This window comes from Centruroides sculpturatus, unplaced genomic scaffold (genome assembly GCF_000671375.1).
Source record: "Centruroides sculpturatus isolate CEXI.00-Female unplaced genomic scaffold, Cexi_2.0 scaffold923, whole genome shotgun sequence".
Lineage (NCBI taxonomy): Eukaryota > Metazoa > Arthropoda > Arachnida > Scorpiones > Buthidae > Centruroides > Centruroides sculpturatus.
This window is the reverse complement of record NW_019385201.1, coordinates 70,766-89,706: the sequence shown is the minus strand read 5'-3', so window position 1 is coordinate 89,706 and position 18,941 is coordinate 70,766. Positions and strand designations below refer to the sequence as shown.

At 31.4% G+C, this 18,941-nt stretch overlaps 1 protein-coding gene across 1 annotated transcript in view; it reads left to right on the top strand.

The window, feature by feature from the left end:
• LOC111636077 (kyphoscoliosis peptidase-like) overlaps positions 1–18,506 on the top strand; it is a 39,730-nt gene extending 21,224 nt beyond the window's left edge. The window contains exons 2-6 of the mRNA XM_023381243.1: positions 14,664–14,779; positions 14,857–14,961; positions 15,085–15,242; positions 15,332–15,452; positions 17,401–18,506. Of these exons, the coding sequence (XP_023237011.1) occupies positions 14,664–14,779; positions 14,857–14,961; positions 15,085–15,242; positions 15,332–15,452; positions 17,401–18,247 (1,347 nt within the window). The 3' untranslated portion in view covers positions 18,248–18,506. The remainder of the gene's footprint in view (positions 1–14,663; positions 14,780–14,856; positions 14,962–15,084; positions 15,243–15,331; positions 15,453–17,400) is intronic.
• Positions 18,507–18,941: the final 435 nt, after the last annotated feature.

The following is an 18,941-nucleotide window of genomic DNA, read 5'->3' as shown; positions in this document are numbered from 1 at the left end:
AGTTTTTGTTTTACTTTATTAATTTATTAATGATATATAAAAATAAATAAACCAAGTTAATAATTTATTTTAATATTTATTATTTAACTAAATAAGTTATATAAGGTAATTAAGTTTACTAATTAAGTATTCGAGTATTTAACATCTGGTTAATATTCGAATACGAGAAAAGTGATATTTGTCCTTGTCTAGTATAATTATTAGCCCATATGTGTTTTATATCCTGCATTTGTTTCAAACAAGCCAAGGAATTAATAATCCTGACAAATCAAATTAAACAATTCCATTCTAAAATAATTAAGATAAATTTTAATTTAAAAATTGAAATGAATCTTTGTAATACTGTAATTAAATGATTCATTTATCTGTTTTCATCTATCATTATAGGAAACAATTATGTATCTCTGGTATATTTTAATAAGAATTCTAGTAAAGATAATCATTACTTTTTAGTGAGAATTATGAGGTATTTGGAGGAATGGAAATCCTTAAAGGTGTCAGCTATTGACTTAGAGAGAGTGAGAAGGGGTTAGAGAGAGAAAGCTTTTTTTGGGATATCAGAAACTAATTCGTTTGTGCTTACAATTCTTTTCTGGCCGAACCCATGATGGGCTTGCTGAAAGAGGCCCTCTTAGTGCTCACAGGGCGGGAAAAAACAGTATTCAGTGGTCTTATACTGTGGGCATAAATTGCTGTATTCTCTTCCTTTATGCAATTATTGCAGTGACGTGCCGTGACATTTGATGATAGGGAAGCTGTGTTTCTGTAAGAAGCCGACATCCAGGGGTAATCAGTCAATTGCGCGTCAGTGATGGTCTAGGGCAGGGGTGGCCAACAGTTTTTGCCCCCGAGCAGGATTGGAAAAAAACTTTTTCCACGGGCCAAACCAGAGGTTGCCCTAGGAAGATTTTGAGGTGGTGCGAGATCTCATTGTGGTGTCACCCCGTAGAGACTGAATTGTAGATAGAGATTACAGATACATTTCTCACATTATCATGTTTATTTACATAATACATTATCAACACTCTACGCTATACTTAAGAGATTTGTAATGGATCATTTACTCTAAACACACAGTTAGTTGTTGATTTTTTTCTTTTCTTTTTTTTAGGCGTCGGAATTTTTCATCGAGCTAATTTGAAAGATTGATCGCGGGCCACATAAATTCATTAGACGGGCTGGATCTGGCCCGCGGGCCGTATGTTGGCCATGTCTGGTGTAGAGTCCATTCGTATTGTTTATTCGATAAGCCAGTGAAAACCGTAGACTTCTCTAAATGCATTTTTAATATCACAATTACATTACAAATAGCTAGCCACGTTATAAGGATTACAATTAAAAATAAAATAATAAAAACTTACTCGGTAAAATAAAATGTGTGATGGATGTATCGGTACATACCCGGTACAAAATATTCTTCAATTGTACGAATATACTTTTAAAGAAAATTATAATTAAATATAGCTTTGTAAAAAAACGTACATAAAAATATAAAATATTCTTTACTTTTTAAATCTTAAAACAATGCACTTAGTCAAATAGATCCTACGAGTGGCTAATGGATGGAATCGAAGACGGTTGCAGAGCGTGCATACACGCGGACTGCCAAATCCCGAGGGTGCCGATACCCGGTCAATGTTAAATACCTCTTTTGTCGCATCACTAGTATATTCTCAAAGGACGCGACAGGGCAGTTGTAGATTTTAAACGTCTCTCACCATAGCTGTAAAAATCTAAATATGTTAAATTTAAAAGTCATTTGTTTTCTAACTAATTCGTTTTAGGACCAGGTGTTGTCCACGGAAATTTCCAAAATTTACAACTTTTCGGTCACTCTCGTTGAACTGGAAAAATTTCTGTCTTTATTACATTAATATTACGAAGAAATCAGTCTCTACTGTACTCGGCTAGAGATGGTTCGGTTTTGTTTAAGCTTTTGTTTAAGTAAAATTCCGGCTCTTTCAGCAGGGTTTTATTTATGTCCCCGATTCCCTAATCTCTTAATTATTTAATTACTACTTAGGTAGAAATAAGTTGAAACCGGTGACTTTGTACTTGAATATTTGTAGTCTTGAAAAAGAAGTGAAAAGACAAAATTTTATGACGTTTCTTTTCTGCATCCCCTTATAGATGGGACATACTAAATAGTAATATCACTAGTTTAACATTGAAATCTATAAGTACTGTAATACAAGATGGGAGAGAAGAATAAATATATCAAATATTTTAATGGATTTTTTAAAACTCCTGTCAACTATACAGAACTATCATAAAAACATACCAGTGAATTCCTATCGGTTGGGTTGTTATAAATCTACTCGCAATTCGTAATCAAGCGGGGGCAGCCAAATATCTAGCAGGCAGGAGGCTAACAGGCCAGAACCAGTCCTGGATAGAATCATTGGAAGCGTTTTGGTGTGTAACTTCCACCAAATAAACCGCCTGAGGTTGTACTCTGTAAAGTACATGCGCAAATGTCTATAATCTGGCTGTTTTACACCGTTCAAATATTTTCGCTCTGGAAGCTGTCCCGTATTCGACAATACAGAGCTTCCATTGAGAATATGCATATACGAATATACAATAGCAATCATCGTTTTTCTCACATGTAGTATAGAAATTTGTAATAAAATACATAATGCGGTTATAATAAAATATTAATTTTAATTAATCCAAAATACATTAAAATATGAAAATAATCGCACAATATGCATTTATTTTATAGAAAATACAAGGGAAGCGGCGCTTCCGCCGCTTCCAAGGACGGCGCGCCACTGTTGTAAGCATTAAGACGGCTTTTTCATATATGCGTCTATCAGTGGCCGAGTAGATTAAATGATTGAATACTGCTAATTGGTAACAGAAATATTGGTTACGCGTTTGGACTTCGCAAACAGGTTAGTAACTTGAATTTTTCTGGATTTTCTACAAATGTTTAATACTTAAATAGGAGCCAGTTTCCATAAAAAGTTCTCCCAGGAGGCACTTTTCCTTTGGCAGACCGCCCATGTGTTACGGTGTCTTCCTCCATAAATCTAATCCTTTTTCTATATCCATCGTGAGTTCGGCCAGGCCGACAATATGTGCGATCGGTGCTGTGATCGGTGGTGCGACTGGACATATCTGGACGGATCGACCCACTGCATCACCGACCATATTCCAGATTTCTGGATTATACTTTGTTCTCCCAAAGCAGTACGCCGAAGCCTTAACCATCTCCTCCATCCCATACTGTTGCAAATCACAACAGTTACAATTGCATGAATTATACGGCCTACCATGGCCAAGCGGTTTCGTGAATAGCGAGTAGTTACCCTTAAAAAGACCTCCCGAAAGGCATTCCCCTAGGCGCCCAGATCGCCCAAGTGTTGCGTTGCAATAATAAATACAAACAAAGCATGGATTATACACCAGNTTTTTTTTTCACGTGTAGTATAGAAATTTGTAATAAGATACATAATGCGGTTATAATAAAACATTGTGAGATTATTTTCATATAATTAAAATTAATATGTATTTATCTTTTAGAAAATAGAAGGGAAGCCGCGCATCCACCGCTTCCAATGACGGCACGCCACTGATTTCTATAAGCTTAAATATTAAATAAGAATTTTAGCATTAAATGAAATATTTTCAAAATTTGTATTTATGAATATATTTTTTAAATACAGTATTATTTTCGTGAAATATATCTCTTAAAGAATTCATTTTTAAGAAATTTAAAAAAGTTCTAAAATAATTTAATTTGTTTAATTTTGTTATCCAGATTTGTTCCTAAAAAATTAGAATAATATGCTCTAAGGAAATTTGTTTCTAACACTTCCTTTTCCTTATATGTACAGTAAATCCTGTGTAAACCGGACTCGTGCGTTACCGAATATTCTTTTCAGTTTGCCAGGTTGAACATGTCTTTTAACACAGAAAATCGTTGAATTTTGAAGAATTCTTCCCGTTTAGGCAGGTCTTCTTTTTACTAAGGTTCCGTTTTGACTGATTTTACTGTATTCATTAAGATTTTATAACTGACAGCAAGATTTAAGTTTAATATTATAAATATTTATAATATTTAATGATTAGACACAGCATTGAGTAGACAATGCAGTATCGAGCGGTAACCATGTCAATATTTTATTGTTCTAAATATTTAAATAATGAAATATGTTACGTGTAATGGTACAAGTTGACAGAACTTTTATGAGATTTCTCGTATGTAATAGAAATTTCGTGTTTAAAAAAATATTTTTTTGTTTATTTGTTAAATAAATAATGCATTTATAAAGTATAATGGCGCGTTTATGATTTATCAATGGCTCAGTTGTTTCGATATAGCCATAAGGCTATACACACTCCGGTTATTAACATTAAAGGCTTATATAAATTATTTTATATATTCGGCCCTCCGACCTATAACGTAGGAATGAGGAACGCTCGTTTTGAAGTCGCGATCTACAGGTTGAGAAACTTGATTATAAAGAATATATTGCTTCCTTCGTCAACTTTGAAAATATTGATTTATATAGCAACTTTTAAATTAATAACTTAGCTATTGTTATTATTAATAATATAATTAATTTATAATTTTATATTCTTATAGGACCTAGGTATAATTATTGAATATTTTAAAATATTCTTTAATATTCAACTTATAAAACGATGCTAGAATACAAATTGAATCTCTATTCAGCGTAGTAGTAGTATTCCTTACTCCCATTTCCTTACTACATACAATAAAAATCTAGCAACGAATTGCTTAACTTTCCCAGCAACATTTAGTGATGCCATCTGTTTACGATATTTTATCAAAAAGAACTTTTAATGTTTTAAATTATTATCAAATGGCAAAAATCTTAATTTTCAGAATAGGGATGGGTTTTATAAAAAATTGTAAATACTAATAACCAATAAAATCGTCATTAAGTCAGACCCTACTCGAGGTATGACACGACCCCATTTATCTCTCTACCCCCTCGACCTTTAACCACCAAAATTTAATACCACCAATCCCTTTAATAAACAAACATCCCTGCAAAATTTCAGAAATTTTTGAAGAAAATTACAGAAATTATTAAGCTTCAAAGAGGGTGAACGAATTCGTACCTCCCCCCACACACATTAACTTCCACAAATACTAAGAAAACCCCGAATTTTTTGCATTTCTCGACGTTTCAAGGTCCCCGAGTCCAAAAGTTTTTATATTTTTGAATTTTGGGAGTTCATTTTTGGATCGGTCGCCATATTTTCCTTATGTTATATATACAGCTGAAAAAGTAAAAAAGGGGGACACGGTAGTTTTTCGAGTTTCTTTAACTTTGTAATAATCACAAGTAAATACGGGCAGTTTTCCATAGAAAGTTCTTCCGGGAGGCATCACCTCTCGCCAAATTGCCCACGTGTCGCGTTACCGTAAACGAATAAGCGAAACTAAAAATGAATTAGAATTTGTAAATGAATATATAAGGGTGAAATATGTTAGTGAATATACAGGAATGAGGATATGTGGATGAATGTGTCTCGGATTGTGACATATTAATTAATATGTATGGATGGTATATGCGCGTTAATATATATAAGGGCTATTATAAATGTTCACTAGAGTTTTCCTGTCTGTCTGTCCTTCCTTAATATCGAGAACAGAGTTAGATAGATGAAATTCGAGAACAGATATGGAAAGCTAAGGAGCCGGAGATTAAACTTAACACAATTAACTGTATAAAATCGTCCGCTTTTGACCGGAAATGTTATTTTAATTTAAATTTTTTCCAGAACGGTGACCGGCATTCTTTTCTTGACAACAGGAAGAGTATGATGTACAGTACAAGGGCAAATCAAGACTGAAATCAAGAGCACTGTGCGTCGAGATCTAAAAAAATTGCAGTCAGGTATTATGACAATGCCACAATAAACAATTACTCGTCCTATTATAACTTATACAGGGAACTTGTATATTTATCATTTGTTTCTCTGACATTTAAATTAATATTTAAAAAATATATTTAGTAAAAAATAGTTATTGTGTTCTATACAAATGCTCAGCTTATAAATATAAAAATGACTAGAAAATAAATTTATGTTAAAATAAATTAATTTAATTAATGAAATCTATAAACACTATTTTTTCATATCACCTACGTTCAGGAGGAGAGATGAGATAGAGCACGTCACAAATTGAAACTTTCATTTCTTCTCCAAAGCCATAAATATGCATGAATAGAATCAGTGAAGTAAATAAAAACAAAGTTTTTCCACTTATCAGATAAAACTTAACACAATTTACATAATAAAATTAAATTTTAAGGGTCCATTGAACTCTAGCCAAATAACATTTTCACTCCCCCTTCCTTTCTCTGCTCATTTAAAAAATGTTCTCACTCGTGGCCGTGTGGATAAAACCATTGAACTCTGGTCGTGGGTTCTCAGCTGGTCACGTGGAGTTTTCCGGGTTTTCTTTACGTTTGTAACACGTAAATAGGGGCCAGTTTCCCAAAGAAAGTTCTCCCAGGAGGCATTTCCTCGGCAGATCCCCCACGTTTCCCGTTGCCATAAACAAATAAACCAGTCATTTAAAAATTTAATTGTTTATTTAGAATATTTAGAGGTTAACGAATCATTATTACATTCATTATAATAATGCCATCAACCAGAAAAAAATTATAGTTTATATTTTCCTAACGTAAACCTCTCGGATTACTTTCTCCTCCCATTGAATTTAATAAAGGTTGCACTTGTCTAGCTCATATCACGAATGACACAGTTCGTTACTATGGCATTAATTCAATACAAACGACACTTGTCAATAAAAAGAAGCAAATAAAAAAACAACATTATATTTACTGTTATTTTTGGAAGAAATTTCAATAAAGTTTCGTTCCTTAATTTTATAGAAAGTTCTCAATTAAAAATTTCGATTTTCTGATTGATTTTTTATTATTGTGTATCTTCAATTTTTCTTCATCTCTGAGTATTTTATACATACTGTTAAACCTCTCGGATATAGCGTCTGCTTAAAAAAAGACCTAACCCCGTATAGCACTAATCAATCTTTTCTATAAATATTAAATAAAGGTTCCTTCGGAATATATGAATTGTCAAATCTTATACTGTTAATTCCAAGTACTGTACATATCTCGTTACTACACAGCTATTATTAGCTTCTTATTGTTTGAAAAGCTTATCTGTTTGAAAAGTTGTTTGAAATTGTTTGTGTCAATTTCACAGGAGGAGAAATGGTGACATTAAACTCATTCTTATTTAAATGAGTTTTTTTTATTAATTTACAAATTTAAAAGAAAATGAAAGATAACTGCTGTACTTTCTTTAAATTCTTGTGTTGAGGAAGACTGTTTTTTGCTCTGACAAGACAGGCAGCATCCCATAATTTTTAATTTTATAAAAACTTAAAGATTGTAATTGTGAAATGACAGTGAAAGTGAATATTTTTTTTAAAAACAATACTTTATAACTAGTTTAAAAGGCATTATATAATGTAACCCCTGTTATAAGATTTTATTTTATAAATGACTTTCATATAATTATTATAATAAAAAGGCAAAAGGCTTAATTCTAAGGGTAGAGATGCGTTTTAAAAAATATTATAAATGCTAATAACGATTAAAATTTTCGTTAAGTTCGACCCAAATTGACATATGACACGTGACTTCTCTATCTTCCCACCCGCTCGAACTTTAACCATAAAAATTTAATAGTATAAATGCCCCTTATACACAAGTTACCATGCCAAATTTCGTTATTTAATCTTTACCCGATCCTGAGATATTAAAAGAAATACACCACAGACAGATACACAGGAAATTTTTTCAGATTTTTTTGTTTTTTTTTTTTTTGACTTTTTCCAGGTTCAGAGGGTGTCAAAACTTCAAGATTTGTCCGATTCCAATACACTTCCCTCCGTGTTATATACATAACAGCCGGAATATTATTTACTAAAATGTTTAAAAACACACCCAAGTATATTCTTACCTCTTTATTTTATTTTTAATAAAAATTTAAGGAAAAGAAGAATTTTTTCTTAAATTATTCTTAAATTTATAAAACTAATTGTCTATAAATATAAAGTTCTTATTAACAGTAGAAAAAATAACTTTGTATGTGATCAAGACTTTTTTTAAATGAAAAAAAAATATTTTAGTTTGTTATTTACTTGAAAGAATTGCTTGATACAATTTTTGATATTTAATTAAATATTCAATTTAAAAGTTTATTTTTAAAAAATTTATTATTTAACCAATAAAAATGCGACTTTGCCATTTTTATTTGAGCTCTGTTTTGAGCTCAATTCTTAAAAAGATGGCACTTATAAAGTTATTGTTGCACTTTCCCGGTATTATTTATTTGCTTTCATTCCTAATAATTATAACCGCACCACTATCTTTAAGTCTTCAGATGTGCAGTACATGAAATTATTAATATGGGTGATTACTCGTAAAAAACTAAGGGTAATTTACCTATTTTCAATATATTACCCTCCCTCACTCCATCCTATAAAGTTCTTTTGGTCTCAAGGATCTTGAAACGTTAAGAAATCCAAAAAAAATTGGGGATTTTTTCGTGTGTATGGATTTTATTGCGTGGGGCATGATTTTTTTACTTACTTTGAAGCTCTTGTTTCTAGGAAATTTCAGGAAAATCGAATCATTAGTGCTGGAGATCATCCACTCCCTTAATATCTCCCGAGTGGCTCGATTTTCCTGAAAATTTGTAGAAACATTTCTCTCTAATACACAAACCTTCGCACAAAATTTCAAATATTTTCGACAAAGGGCACAGGACTTATTAAACTTCAAAATGGATAAACAGAATCCTGCCCACCACCACACAGAAGAAAACCCCAAACTTTTTTTTTCATTTCTCGATGTTTCAAGGTCCCGCAGTCAAAAAATATAAAAATGNTTTTTTTTTCACGTGTAGTATAGAAATTTGTAATAAGATACATAATGCGGTTATAATAAAACATTGTGAGATTATTTTCATATAATTAAAATTAATATGTATTTATCTTTTAGAAAATAGAAGGGAAGCCGCGCATCCACCGCTTCCAATGACGGCACGCCACTGATTTCTATAAGCTTAAATATTAAATAAGAATTTTAGCATTAAATGAAATATTTTCAAAATTTGTATTTATGAATATATTTTTTAAATACAGTATTATTTTCGTGAAATATATCTCTTAAAGAATTCATTTTTAAGAAATTTAAAAAAGTTCTAAAATAATTTAATTTGTTTAATTTTGTTATCCAGATTTGTTCCTAAAAAATTAGAATAATATGCTCTAAGGAAATTTGTTTCTAACACTTCCTTTTCCTTATATGTACAGTAAATCCTGTGTAAACCGGACTCGTGCGTTACCGAATATTCTTTTCAGTTTGCCAGGTTGAACATGTCTTTTAACACAGAAAATCGTTGAATTTTGAAGAATTCTTCCCGTTTAGGCAGGTCTTCTTTTTACTAAGGTTCCGTTTTGACTGATTTTACTGTATTCATTAAGATTTTATAACTGACAGCAAGATTTAAGTTTAATATTATAAATATTTATAATATTTAATGATTAGACACAGCATTGAGTAGACAATGCAGTATCGAGCGGTAACCATGTCAATATTTTATTGTTCTAAATATTTAAATAATGAAATATGTTACGTGTAATGGTACAAGTTGACAGAACTTTTATGAGATTTCTCGTATGTAATGGAAATTTCGTGTTTAAAAAAATATTTTTTTTTGTTTATTTGTTAAATAAATAATGCATTTATAAAGTATAATGGCGCCTTTATGATTTATCAATGGCTCAGTTGTTTCGATATAGCCATAAGGCTATACACACTTCGGTTATTAACATGAAAGGCTCATATAAATTATTTTATATGTTCGGCCCTCCGACCTATAACGTAGGAATGAGGAACGCGCGTTTTGAAGTCTCGATCTACAGGTTGAGAAACTTGATTATAAAGAATATATTGCTTCCTTCGTCAACTTTGAAAATATTGATTTATATAGCAACTTTTAAATTAATAACTTAGCTATTGTTATTATTAATAATATAATTAATTTATAATTTATTTAATATAAACTTTTTTAAATTATTATAAATTGCATGTACAGAAAATACGTTTTTGCCTCTTCCCTGTCGGCATATTTTCTGATTTATGCATATTTCAAAATTACTCTTTAAAAATACCTTCTATTGTTAAATCTATCGTGAGAGGAATTTTTCAATTTTATCGAGTCGTCAAAGCTATTGTAAAAACTCCACAAATTATTGACCGAACAATTTGCGACTTTAAGAATCGATCAACACTAAAGACTTATTTAGACATTACCAAGAAACGATAGCTTATATATAGGCCATCGATTTATAGATAGATACAAAAGTATATAGGTCTTTATGCGGTTTTCAGAATGGAAAATTTAAATACTGTAACGAACAAATTTCCCGACAGTATCTCATATCGATTGAAGATCTCAAAAGTACGAATGCTATAGCATCTCTCAAGGATCGAGAGATCCTTGCAAAATTGTTTTTCGCCGTTATAAAGACGAAAAACAATTTAAAATCAATTTAAATTATATCAGTGTCATTGATTAATGAAACTCTTCGAATGATTCAACGGTGTTTCAATAATCAATTTTAATTAGATGGCAGATGGGTGGTTAAGGTAGCAGTCCATCTGTCTAGGAGTCTAGTCGAAAAACTCATAGGAATTTTTCAGAGGTGATCTACCCGGATATGTCGGGGCCTTCCCTCACCAGTCCTGTCATATAGTGAGGGACGGTCCCGACATATCAGAGTGATCTCTCCACATTGGGCCCAGTGGGTGATAGATTTGCTAAAAAGGCTCTGCTAGTGTCCAGAGAGCGGAAAGGGTTAAAAAATTAATGTATGACAAAATATAAAAATGGATTATTTCTGAAATTGGAAAATTGGGAAAATTTTCGTGTATAATTCAAAAAATGGTCATATTTGACTACTTAAAACATTTGAAATTTTATTAGACTTTTTATTGCCCATTTCTTATTTTAAATGGCATTCTCAAGGTTAATACTCCAAATTTAATGAATTATGTAATCGAGGTCGATCCAAAAGTTGTACCAAAAGTTATGATCTGAGGCTTAAAACATCAACATTTTAGATGTTCAATTAAATATTTGATCAATCTTTCTGTTCTTTTTATACTTCTGATTTTAAGAAAAAAATGTTTTAAAACGTTATTAAATATTATAGGATATTTATTTAACAATATTTTTTTTTTCTTTTTAGTAACAAATGTAAAATGGGATGCGGCTCGAGTCGTGAAAGAAGAATAATTACACCTCTAGATAAAAGATTCGTTTCTTCCAGTAAAGGATGGAATGTGACAAATGGAAATTATAAATCAATTGTAATCAAAGAATATGACAGAACTAACAAAATCACAAAGGGGATGCAAACGGAAGTGTTATATAATCTAGAAGATATTGCGTGTCAGACCGATGGTAACATCTTCATTGAAGACGAATGGGAAGTTCTCATTGAATCGCAAGAAGGATACGAATCAAAAGACGTTCCGGATATTAGTGACGTTCACACGCAAACGGAAGAAGATAAATTAGTGACGGTCGAAAAACACGACGAAAATGTAGACGTGGGGATTCAAGTTATTCAAAATTTCAAAAGCCGAGCGACTCAAACGAATCCAAATATAGATGAAGAAAAGATTGTAATGTCCACGGCGGATTTTGAATCTCAAACCGATCCAGTTATGAGAGCTTTAGCTGCCAATGCGGCGGATAGCGAAGCTAGTGTTTTGTTCGCCGATGCTCCATCGCCCATAGCTCATATTGAAAAAGAACTGAATAGGCTATCGGCTCGAGATTGTAATGTTCAGAAGAGTTTCGCTCGTTTTCTTCAAGATATCGAAGACGATTTTGAAGAAGGAACAGAGAAAAAGGAGGCTGCGGTGCAAACGGATAACGATCCGATAACGGACGAAGCTCCCGAATTTGCAGCCAGACCACCACCTTGCAAGAAGAAAGAGATGATACCGAATATGGCTGTTTTTGAACATATCGACAAACGTGCACTAGAGGTAAGTTTAAAAATTGATTGATGTGTCATTTTATTCCAAATATGTTTTATTTATATAAGTGATTTTGTGGTGTCTATGGCTTTGACCAGGACGAAATTACTTTGAAATCGTCAAGTTAATCCAATAGGTTAGTGGATTGATGGGATAATGCAATGCAACACGTGGGTGGCATGTCAAAAGGGGTGCTTCTGGGGAGGATTTTCTTTGAGAGCTGAATAGAAAAAGTTTCTATTGGAAACTGGTCTATGTTCAAGTTTTAAACACGTGAAGAAAAACTGGAAAACTCTGTGCAGCCAACTCGTTGGTTATGCGCGAGTGTTGTGTTGTTATTCACTTGATCACTGGTGGACTCCATCGAGTTCTTTGTATTATGCAAGCTTATGATAAGACTATGGGGAACTACTAGGCCTATATATGCAGACTAAGGAACTGCATAGGAGCTCAAGTCAACTGAGAACCTATTTTGTCAAGAAGGGACAAAAAGCTAGAGAACGAAGTAAATAATCATGTATTAACGTACAAAATATTGAAAATGAGTAATATACAGAAGGGCCTTGCAGTAGCCAGAAATTTACAGGAAAGTCATTATTGCGGCGTTTTCATAAGTGACCCAATTTTGAAACATTGCTGCTGGATAAGATAACGCATTTTCTATTTAATTTTTGTATTATTAAGCCTGTATAAACTTAACCTGATTCTGTAATTAAAAATAATAAAGGAAACATTACGCATTTTCGAAATACAGTAATCACAACTTTATTTATTAACAATACATTTCCTATTTAATTTTCAAAATTAAGTCACACACATCCAGCTTATTCCATTTTCTTATAAGTTTATTGTTTATTCGTTAGAATTACAATGACTAAAAGTAAATTTACAGTTTATTTCTAAGAAGGTTAACACGGAAGATTATCTTCGATTTCAAGTTTGCATTACGACGTCGTTGACAATTTTAGCAAAAGTTTATCGAATCAATATGTCGATTTTTCCAAATCTGAACGTTATTCGTCACGAACACACATCTATAAAGTCAATGGCAAGTCTGAGAGTGCAATTGGATGTCAAGACTTTTTTTCTGCTCTCCTGTTTGTTAATATTGAAAAAAGTAGCACATACTTTAATTAGATGCCAAGTATATTAAGTAAACAATGCAATTAACCTACTACCGTGATCCATTTTAATATATTGAATTAGTTTCGCCCCAGAATACATTGCCTTGCAAAATTATCTCCAGCCAATAAATAAACAATACTGTATGTAATAGATATCACGTAATTTTATACAGTATATGCTATTTCCATTATGTTTAGTTACTTCTAATTTGAAGATAAACTCGTAAATTACTGTAAATCATCTTGATATTATTATACGTTTATCAAATTTTAGTTTAAATACTGTATTTTCTTTAGATCTTTTTTCCTGCAGTTTTTTTCTATAATAAAAACTGTATACCTACTTTTGCACTCCCTGCAAAAGTAGGTATACAGTTTATAAATATAGTATATTCCAATATAATCATTTATAATTTATTATATGTAAAATGTATCGAAATATTCTATATTTAATAATAAATATCGTGAACGTAAATGGAAACAAGCAGAATAATCTTGAAATTTATCAATTGCTTCGACTGAAAACTGAACTCGTATTTTACATTAATGTTGCATTTATATAAATGATATTTACTGAAATAAGTATCGAAATACTTAACAGTCCATTAACTCCACAGAAAAATTCTGATAAAACTATCTAACTATGATTTTATTGTAGTTCGTGACAAATTCGAAAACAAAAATACCATTTTCCTCTATCGCGTGATAACACTTCACCATTACACATATATATAGGTCTGTAGATGACAGTCAATAAAGAAAAGAATTACAATTTTCTCTATTTTCAACAATACCTGATATTAGAAATACAGATATTATATACGGTAAGAAAAATAATAATACATTTTCTATCATTAAATAAAGCTTTGCATTATAATCTTTAAAATTAAACTTAAATAATTATAATCAATACAATTATTGTGTATTTGGGCCTCTGAACTTGTTCTGATTATCCGAGATTGCTTTATTGATGTATTTTTATTATTATTATTATTAATATGGGGTTCCTGAATATATTGTAGTTGGATGACTGACAGTTTTTAGAGAACTGGAATTACGTTTGCGGGGTTTCGACCTCTCTGTAGGAGGACATGGAAGCCAACTCTAAAGGGTCAGAACCCTTTCGGACCCCCAATATTTTAAGTGGTATCCAAAGTTGAATGAGAAAAATAATTTTTATCCAATTGTTGAAGAAAGGTCCTGGTCAAAGCCTCGATTTAACTGAGAGATGTGAAATGGAGCTTTGACAAGTCTTAAATATATTGCTCATTACACCATTATAAAAGGTTATAAAAGAGTCCCGTTATCATGTAGAATGAGCAAAATTTATAGAGGTTTAAAGGAGGTGTATTCAAGAAAAATCAGAGGGGCCGTACGTCTCTCCTTTTAACCATATACTTTAAATTCTTATATATGTATAAGTATATATTAATAACATAATTTATTAATATAATGTTTTTTCCAGGCACCTGAATCAGTCACTTCTTCTATACAAAGTCTGGTTGATTATTTAACTGAGAATGCCAAAAATGATTTAATAAAAGTGAGAGCGTTGTTTCGATGGATATCAAATAACATTGTGTATGTTATAAGATAAAATATATTTTAATTTTGAGTAGAATTTTATACTTACTAAAGTACGCATATAATTTTTACAGTTATGATTGGAAATATATGGAAACCAAGATGACTGCAGAAGAAGTGTTTGAAAAACGTGAAGGGGTCTGCAAGGATTATAGTAAATTATTCAACGAAATGTGCAAGTAAGATTATTCATTTAAAAAATCACGTTTTTAAATGATTACACAGTGGAAATACACAAATCAATTTTGATCAGTTGACATATACATCATTTAAAATGTTTTATTATGATAATTTCTTTATAGATTAGCAAATATTAGAGTGAAACGTCTTCAAGGATTTGCTAAGGGATACGACTATAGACCAGGATATAAATTTCAACCTGGGCAAGATATTACTCATGCGTGGAATGCTGTGTACATATTTGGAGCGTGGCGATTAATAGATACTACTTGGGGTACAGGTAAAACTACAGTTTTACCCATAAAACTTAGTTTATAATTTAAAATAATGTAAATAAAATAGATTATAAGAAATCATTTATGTATTTAGGATACACGGATTTCACTGGGAAATTTCAAAAGAAGTTGAATGAGCATTTCTTTCTTCCCGATCCAGAAGTGTTAATTTGGACTCATTTTCCGTATGATGAAATGGAAAGTGATTATTCCAGGTAATATATTTATAAGAAATATTACAAATTAAATTTATTATTATAATATATTCATTTATAAAGTATAAAATATAAATAATTGATTAAAGCAATTCGAATTTAACAGACTGCATTCAGACCACTGTATTTGATTGGTGAGAAGTTTGGATGCAGCCTGTTAAACTCTTAGTAACTTCTCGCTTACTGTGGATTCCTACTATCAAAATAACTTGAATTCATGGGGATCAACAGATGAAGTAAATTCCTCATTTGGCCCAGAAAAATATTAAATAATTAAATAAAAATTTATTGATATAATTATTTGTCTCTAAGTTTTGCTCCTCTTTGAAAATTTTCTGCATACACACATATGCTTGAATTTATTCTTTCTTATTCAGTGACATGTAAAATAACAAAAAAAGATTAACATAACCTGTATGGTTCCAAACTTACGAGACACTATATATTCTCCTATCGTTAATATTCGAACGTATTTTGATCTCGAATAATCTTTACTTATTGGAAAAGTACAAAAATCATGAGCAAATATTTATTGTAACATGCCGGGCTACAATTTTTTATTTGTTTAATTTAAAATATATGCTCGACCTCAAATTAAGTAGTTTGCCCCCTGTACATCATACTTTTCCATTAACAATGGAGTCGTGCCAGTCATATATTAACTGCTTTCGGGGGAAAAACTTATGAATTCAAATAACGTGACTTTCGGTTTGTATTGGAAGTTTATATATAGTTCATCGGAGCCTCTTATCCTCAAGGTTTCCATTTATCTAACTCCGTTCTCGAGATTAAGGAAAAACAGACAATGGGAATTTACAGGTCTACAATTTTTTCAAATTGCAACATAATTAGGTTATAGTACAATCTTAAATTTTTGTGACATGATCTTCAAATTTTTGTATGCGTTTTCTAAAAATTTTAGAGAACTTCTACAAGACTTTTCCTTTAAAACAGTGATTAACTCAGCGATTATCTTCTCATTTATTTGGCAAGACATCCAGTTCATCCCAAATACTGTCAAAAGTATTAGCCTGCGCCAATTTGACAAGTTTTTGGATATAAACATATTCAATCAAATAAATTACAAGAGCATTGTCCCGTTGCTAAATTTATGGGCTTTTCTTATTAATATTTTCACTATACTGTACAAGAAACATTATTCTCTAAGATATTGTATTTATATAAACTTTATAATAGATTTTTTATTCGATCCCAGGGAGGGGATCGAGTAAAAAATCTATTATAAAGTACCCGGTTTGCCCTTTCTGTGAACGTTCATGATCCATATTTATATTAGGTTGTTCGGAAAGTAATTTCGCTATGGATTTGAATAATTTTGCAACCCATTCAAACCATACTGCATCAATTCTTTAAATCCACGTTCTGGATTTCAAGAATTGTAGCAGTTGTTCAAGTGCTGCATCTAGAAAACATAAAAAACACTTAAATTTATAAACATATCTGGAGCATTTTTTTTATTCGGATGGATAAAGATTACGCTTACTGCTGTGTGTTTTTTATTTATTAATAAATTACTATCCAGTTCTTAGGAAATAATTAATATCTTGTAGTATAACGTAAATTTTTCAAATATGTTCTTTGTGATTATAATCATAATCAATGCCGGATTAACCAAGACACAAAAAATACAAATGTCTAGGGCCTGTAATTTAGAGGGGCCCGGCTTTTTAAAGGTTGATCAATGACTATAATTATATATATTTTTCGTTATACCAGAAACCCCTTTATTTTGCAATTATTATTGTATTAGTGTTTATATTAAATAAAGGTTTTAGTTTATATTATTTAAGATTACTTTAGAAGCAATTTATTTAAATGGGCCCCAATTTAAATTTTGTCTAGAGCCCGGTAGAAGTTTAATTAATCTGGCACTGATGATAATAAGCTATAAAAATTGAATTAATTACATTTTATTTCTCTTATGCAGATGGCAGCTTCTCGACAAACCATTAACATTAGACGAATTCAATAATTTACCTAAAGTCACTCCTTATTTCTTCGAATTCAATTTGAGATTTCGATCGAATTTACAGAATCCAATTACATTTCGAGTTCAAACGGAAATTAAAATCGGAGCGCAGAAACCTATGAGATACAAATTTAAATTATACTCGGCGGAAGATATGGAAAACCCTTCTCTCAACAATTATGTGTTTTGCCAAATGAAAGAAGAAAGATTAGTTGGATCATTCGCCGTTTTTCCACCATTAGAAGGTCGATACGTTTTTAAGATATACGCCAGGCCAGAATGGGAGATGTATGACGATGCAACGTTAAGAAACGTGGTAATATTCTTGCTGGATTGTGTGAGGTCGCGTAGATATATTCAACCGTATCCTCTAAATGAAATACCCTGGGGTCCAACACAGTGCTTCTACGATTATGGTATGAAACTTCTGAATCAATCAGTTCCTATTATGGTAAGTTGGGGCAATAAACGAAGACTCAGCATAGAAATGAAGGAACCAATGTTAGTAAGTCATCAGATTTTTGATTCCAACGGATGCGAAATTGATACACCCGGTGTATTGCAAAAAGACGAAACCGAAAAACGGATTGATTTTTACTTCATGCCACCAAGGACCGGTTATTATAAATTAATGATATATGCTTTACCAAAGCCGAAACAAAAGGGAAAATGGAAGATTCCGTTAGTGGCAACGTTTCTTTTCGATTGTAAACAGACCAGAAACGGCCACGACGAAGATGTACCAGTGCCTTCCAGTAGACCACCAGATTCTAAAAAGAAAATGAAGATTCAGCCAATGCGGTAGACTTTTTATTATTCGAATTTAGACTCTTTAAACAGAAATATGGTAGCGAATTTAAACAAAAATATGGAAAAATTTGCTTCTGTATGCATATTTATGTGTAATACATACCTTATCACCTCTCCAGATCAATCTGAAGATGATATCAAATTTGTTCCATAAGGTGCAATAAAAGATCCAACAATATAATATAATTAAAATATTCACTTATATCATTATGTACATAGGCTGTATTAAATATATAGAACATTTCAGGTGAAATTAAGTGGTATGACTCCATGGAATGGCTTTATACAAAATGAGAGAAGATGCAAATAATTTTTTAATATATTTTAAATTGAAAAAAAAAATTACTTTAATCAGTTTTTTCAATTTTAGAATATTTATAATGTTTTAATTAATTAAAGGACTAAGTGAAATGGCATCCTATCATTTAATTTCTTATTAAAAATATTCAAATACAGTAGAACCTCGAAAACTCGGCTCTCGATAACCCGGCACTCCGGATAACTCGGCCCCACCCTGACAGGGCAAAAAAATCCTTAGTTAATTAATTTTCATTATAGACAGCTTTATAAAAGTATAAAAGCTCTCATAAAGTATTTTTCTGAGGTCTGTCTTATCAGGTAAATTACTGTACACAGTGTATTCATTAATTTTCATTTTCATGTAGTAAAGGCTCTATGCCTTCATAAAG